The following is a 6,466-nucleotide window of genomic DNA, read 5'->3' on the forward strand; positions in this document are numbered from 1 at the left end:
GTCCTGGTATAGCGGTCAGCGGGTGGCTCGCAGTATTTAGTCCTGGTTTAGTGGTCAGCAGGTGACGTGACAGTATTTATTCCTGGTAAAATGGTTAGCGGGTGTTGTGACACTATTTAGTCCTGGTATATTGGTCAATGGGTGACTGACAGTATTTAGTCCTGGTATATTGGTCAATGGGTGACTGACAGTATTTAGTCCTGGTATAGCAGTCAGTGGGTGACATAACAGTATTTACTCCTGGTATAGCGGTAGGCGGCTGATGTGACAGTATGGGCCAAAAGTGGAGCATATTTCACTGTGTGGGGGCCTAACATGGAGTATTTAATATTGCGTGGGGGGGAGGGAGGCACTGTGAAGCATATAATAATGAAGGGGGGCATGAAACTGGGGGCAGAGATCAAGGGAGATCATTAAATTGGGAGCAGATGAAGAGGGAACATGAAATTGGGGACAGATAGAGGGGGCATGAAATTGGGGGCAGAGATGAAGGGGGGACATGAAAATGGGGGCAGAGATGGAGGGAGACATTAAACAGCGGGGATGATGAAAGGGGCCACTTAAACTGGTGGGGACATTATGAGGGACAATAAACTGGGGACAACTGGAGGCGGACATTAAACAATGGTGGTCACTGGAGAAGGACATTATACCATGGGAGTAGCTGGAGGGGGACCTGTCCGCCTCTAGTTGCCCCCCGTTAAATGTCTCCCTCCAGCTACCCCTACAGTTTAACGTTCCCCTCTAGTTTCCCTCTGTTTAATGTCCTGCAGTGATGGAAGCCAATAGCCTGGGGAACATTAAAGGGACTGTGCTTTTTTTTTTTAATTACAGGTGAAAAAAAACCCCTAAACTTTCTCTTCTGTCCCCAGTGTTTCCCAGCTCGGTTTGGTCATCCAGCTCTCCATTCTTCCAGCTGAAGTTCCCTCTGCACATGACTACCTGTGACACGACATGACCCTGAGGCCAATCAGCAGCCTAAGGGATGGGACCTGGGACGTCAAAGCATGTGAGGATTTCAAGAAGACAGCAGAACTGCAGGACCGAACTGTGCTGGGAGGACATTGGAGCACTGAGGATAGGCGGGTATGTTTAGAATGTTTTTTAGGGGTTTAGGTTTTTGGTTTTTTTTTTTATCTCTGACTTGTCTGGTGAATTCCTTGGTCTTCCTGATGCTGTTTGTTCATTAGTGTTCTCTAACAAACCCTTTATTCCCTGAAATGGGGCAATTGGCATAAGACTCATCTGATTTTTTTTTGTCTTCCTCTGGACCAACACTGTACGGTCATAGGTTGGACTTAATTCTTCATCCAACCTCATCTACTATGTAACTATCGCTACAACAAGTATTGGAGAATTTCTCAGTCATTTCCTTTCATGTCAGAAAAGGTGCAGCAGGACTTGAACACGTCGAAATGGTAGCAGCAGAGGAGGTGGAGTTGGGGTTACTTTTTAAGTTGGTAGAAAGAGTTCCCCATTCCACATCAACAACACAGTATCTATTTTGTTATGTTGCATGCTATATTTGTAAAAACTTTTACTAAAGTGTTCTGTTAGACTTTTGTTCCATGTACGTATTATGTCTGGAATGGATTGTATTCTTATAAGCATATTACATTATTTTTTACAATTTTTGTTGAATCTCCACGAATTAGGTTTTTCATTGAAGTTAAATATCCTTCTTGTTCTTGGGATTGTGCATTAGGTGTAATGACGCAGGAGATGCCAATGTTACTAAGGATACAGGATATCATCAACATCTCTTCTCTAGCTACATTAGTGAGCTGCAGTTAGTGAGTGTGATACGCTGCGTACACAACAAGATCCCCAGCTCGGATATTAGGAGACGTCTACCAGTGACAGGTAAGACTATGCTCATAATGCCCACTCGTGTCTTTCCATTATAGGTGACTAAACTCGTCAGTAAACTGTTTTGGGGGGTTTACATGGCCGTGCTTTTCATTGTAGTATGCTGCATAATATCGCTGCTCTAAAAATAAATATTAATATTCAAAAACAATGGTGGCAGGCTTCTAAATAGGTATCAATAGGTTGATAAATAGGATACTTATCACTTATTTTTATGATCCCATAGGCTTGACTGATCATATTTTTGAGTTCTTGTCAGCTGAATGATCATATTTTGATTTTTCACCTAAAAATGTTTTTATTTCATTAGCAATAATGGACAACATCTGTGCACAATATAACTAGCTTTAGTCTAGATTTGTATCTGAAATGGAAATTCAAACCACTGAATATTTTTTCTTCTGAATTGCAAATTCATGAGTCCATTAAAGGGGTTTTCTGCCTTCATATGCATGCTTCATACTAATGACTTGTCAACAGACTCCCCACAGGATAGGTCTTCAGTATCTGATTTGTGGGGGTCTGACACATGGTCCCCAAATAGATCAATTGTTCTGGAGCCTCCGGGAGCCAGAGCTGGTGCAGTGGACAGGGAACAGGAGGAGTCAGTTCCTACTCAATTAATAGGAGCATGGGTGCTATCCAGTCCACTGTATAGAACTGCATTATTTGACTAGGAACATACGGCTTCCATGACGCTTCCACTGCAGCAGGGATCCTGGAACTGCTTATGTGTGGGGGTTGGTTGTCAGACCACCAGACCCCCACAGATCAGATACTGATGACCTAGACTGTGATACATTTGGGGCCAGAAACCCCCTTTATGGTTGATGCTACACAGCAATTTTGGCCACATCTTTCAATTGCAAAATAATCGATTGCTCATGGACAATTTTGCGGATGCAACTCCATTCACTTAGATTTCTTGCAACGTTCCAGGGCAATGATATTGGTGGTGGTGATAATGAAATAGCAACAATTACTCTACGTTGAAGGATAATGGAGGATTCTATTTATATTCTGCTCAATTCCAACATTCCTAGATGCAAACAAAATATCAACAAGGGAATAAACAAGAGAGTAGATTAATCCCGAGAGATCATTACAATAGCAACTGAAACCAAGGAACAGTAAGAAGCTGAGTCATTACACCAAAATACACACACTCACAGGAAGATACGAAAAATATCAGCATTGCTGCAAATGAAAGCTCTGTCACTTAGCTCCCTGGCTCCACCACTCACAGAAGGCAGCGGGAAGAAAACCAATCATAGTACAGAAGAAGTCTGGAGTGCCGGAGCTTCTCTGAGTGCTTCAGATTGCTAATTTGCCACTGTATGGGGCCATTATATTGTGTGGGGGCCATTATATTGTATGGGTTCAATGATGAGAGCAATAACCATGGTATGTTTTTTATCACTGTAAAATGCTCTGTAATTCAGTGTTAGCAGCTGATTATGGTTGAGGCCGGTGGTAGACTCCCTGTAAGTTTCAGTCACGTAGCCCACAACCCACTTTCTGCAAGAAGCTATAGCCTGTGCAATATATTTTAGTTTATATGATAATAATGTAACCATATAGAATAGAAATGACTATGGACGTAATACTATTTTTAGCATGTCTCATGCAACACAAAAGTATTCAAGTGTTTTCTCACCAAAGCAACTTATCCCCTATACACAGGGTAGGGCATGAGTGGCAGATCACTGCAACTGACTACTGGGATCGCCACTTATCCATGGCCACAGGGGTGTTTTGTTCTCCAGTGTGCATACAGCAGGTGCGTTCTTCCATCCATTTGACTAGGACCACCGAAGATAGTTGAACACTGGACTTGCACTCTCTCCAATGGCCCCATAGAAATCAATGGAAAAGGAGCAATACTTTCTGCACACTTCTCTAATCACACTGTAGAGCAAACATGCCCGTTCTCATGCCTACCAGTATTGGATAAGAAATTGGGTGACAAATCTGCTGCTTTGCACATCAGTCATCTCAACATTTACTTATTGTACATGATAATGGGTGGCCCGTCTTATCTGACCCTGTGTTATGTTTTCCTAAGAACATAATGGCTGCAATATCCCAGCTGGAGCGAGAAATGATGTCTAAAGCTCGACGTCAGATTCCCCAGTGCCAGGACCCTGTGGAGAGGCTGAGGCTGCAATGTCTGGCCAGAGGGGCATCTGGAATTAAAGGTCTTGGAAGGTAAGTTCACAAAAATGTAACTTTCATAATACAAGATGATAATCTCCTATACTGCCTGAGACTGGCAGGTCACATGACTCGATCACACATCTCTATAGAAGTCTATGGAAAGGAGAGAGTAAGTAAGCATGTATTGTAGAAGACCAAAGAAGAAAAGACAGGCTTAGAGGTTATTCACAAAGTCGAACCATTTCTCAGATGTATGTTCATTGGATCCTTGAGGGATTCATCATTTTCATGAACCCGGCCAGCTCAGTCAGGAATAAAAACCACAGTTATGGTATACAGGGAGGAAACTGCTAAAAATTGCAGAATATGAGCCAGATAATGACCAGAAATAGTGTTACTCTTCATGTATACACACAGCATAATCTGGACAAGTCACCTGAAACGACAGGAATGGTTAACATTAAGTTTGTTGAATAATTTTTTTGTTGCAGATTTTGCTGCAGTTTTTTGAGCCAAAGTCAGGAGTGTCTTCAAAACAAATAGTAAATATATAGGAAGCTCTTATACTTCTATCTTCTGCTCAATCCACTCCTGGCTTTGGCTCAAAATGCTACAGCCAAACTACAACAAAACCTGCTTTTTTTTTGCAATGATGATGATGGTTCTCTTCCTATATAGTTATTGTACATATGCCATAAAGCCTAACTTCTTTTTTTCCTATTTAACCAAATCCAGAGCTTTTCGTATCATGGATGATAATTACAGTAACTCTTTGGATTTAGAAGAATTCACAAAAGGACTGCACAACTATGGTCTCACCCTAGAACCAGAAGAAGTGAAGGACATTTTTGATCAATTTGACACAAATGGGAATGGAACCATAAACTTTGATGAATTCTTGAACTCAGTCAGGGTGAGAGCAGATAGCAGATAAGAAATGCCTTATGTGATTGTAAATATGTATATAACTTTTTGGTACAAATATATTCATATGTGTCACATTAGTTGTTTCCTCAAGTTTCTGCACATAGAATGTTTATTCATTTGTATATCTGTTATATTAATGAAGGAATCCTTTTATATTATTACACTCCAGAGCTCTTTTAGGGTATATTCACATGGCGGAAAATGTAGAGGAATTCTCTTCATGTTCTGCTTGCCGTGGTCAGCATTCCTTTTCGGCATCTTGATGCTGATTAGGCCTGGATGAATGGGCCTAATCAGTAGGAAGTCTTGAATCGCGGACGCCAAGACTTGTCAGACCCTCATGCACATTAGATATGTGTCCGACTTTACCGAGCAATCTTCAGTGTCATGACTAACCAACCCATTCTGGGATTCATTGTCTACTGGTTGTCATATGATCATAATAACAATATAATATCACTAAAAATGTAGTACCAACGGTACCAAAACAAACATTTTCCTTTTAAAAATGTAATAACAATGTGTGGAAATCCTGTCTCTACAGCCTCCAATGTCCAGCGCTCGTAGACAAGTCATACTAGAGGCTTTTCAGAAAATGGACAAGACGGGGGATGGGATTATTACTGTTGAGGATCTGAAAGGCGTCTACAATCCAAAATGTCACCAGAAGTATCAGAATGGAGAGTGGAATGAGAGACAAGTGTTCCAACATTTCTTGGAGAACTTTGATTCACCCAATAACAAGGATGGACAGGTATGTCCCATGGCATAAAATACTGTGTATATAGATATGTATAATCATATAGGTATGAGACAGCAGACCTGTCACTGTGTGCGTACAGATATCGCTTTTAGTCTTCATTCCTTGCTTCCCTTTGTTTTCAGGTGACAGAAGAAGAATTCTTGAATTATTACAGCGGAGTCAGTGCCTCTATAGACAACGACGCATACTTTGTGGTGATGATGAAGCACGAATGGAAAATTTAACATATTTGTTTCTTAATATTCTGTTAAATCAAGTGACCTTACTATATTTAAATATTTATTTGTGTACATCCTATATAACCATAAAAGGTTTGTCTGAGATCGGACAAAGTTTCGCTAGAGGGGTATATGAGCCGATACTTACTACTTGATATATTGCTCACTGTTCCAGTTCCTCAGCTTCGATGCTCCCCACTGGTCTTTGTTTCCTTGGCTTGCCCATCTGAGTCACTGTCTCCAGCAGTTTATGTGTCATTACTGCAGCCAAGTAAACAAAACTGGGGACACCAGAGATGTGGCACTGAAACACCAAGGGACTAATCAGGTAGTCCCAAATTTTTGGATAAACTCTGAACTTGAAGACAATCTGGGGCAAATTTATTAAGGCTGGAATATCATACTGAATGGCTCAGGGAATGAAAGACGTAGGGGTCGTTCACAAGGGGCAAGAGGGGGCGGATTTTGACGCCGAATCCACCTCAAAATCCGCCCCCTCACAATAGAGGTCTATGTAGACCACTAAGCGTCC

The 6,466-nt window shown here is 41.4% G+C and overlaps 1 protein-coding gene across 1 annotated transcript; it reads left to right on the plus strand.

Moving 5' to 3' along the window:
- The first annotated feature begins 1,789 nt into the window (after window positions 1–1,789).
- CAPS (calcyphosine) lies at window positions 1,790–5,957 on the plus strand. Its single transcript, XM_075286272.1, has 5 exons — window positions 1,790–1,863; window positions 3,935–4,077; window positions 4,762–4,939; window positions 5,498–5,707; window positions 5,839–5,957. The coding sequence occupies exons 2-5, from the start codon at window positions 3,941–3,943 to the stop codon at window positions 5,938–5,940; spliced, it is 627 nt and encodes a 208-aa protein (XP_075142373.1). The 5' UTR covers window positions 1,790–1,863; window positions 3,935–3,940; the 3' UTR covers window positions 5,941–5,957.
- The last annotated feature ends 509 nt before the right edge of the window (window positions 5,958–6,466 follow it).

The sequence above is a fragment of the Leptodactylus fuscus genome, chromosome 9, assembly GCF_031893055.1.
Source record: "Leptodactylus fuscus isolate aLepFus1 chromosome 9, aLepFus1.hap2, whole genome shotgun sequence".
Lineage (NCBI taxonomy): Eukaryota > Metazoa > Chordata > Amphibia > Anura > Leptodactylidae > Leptodactylus > Leptodactylus fuscus.

Coding starts and splice junctions, on each gene's coding strand:
- CAPS (XM_075286272.1), top strand. CDS start 3,941: ATGGCTGCAATATCCCAGCTGGAGCGAGAAATGATGTCTAAAGCTCGA. Junction 4,078..4,761: donor GGAATTAAAGGTCTTGGAAG/GTAAGTTCACAA, acceptor AACCAAATCCAG/AGCTTTTCGTATCATGGATG. Junction 5,708..5,838: donor CCAATAACAAGGATGGACAG/GTATGTCCCATG, acceptor CTTTGTTTTCAG/GTGACAGAAGAAGAATTCTT.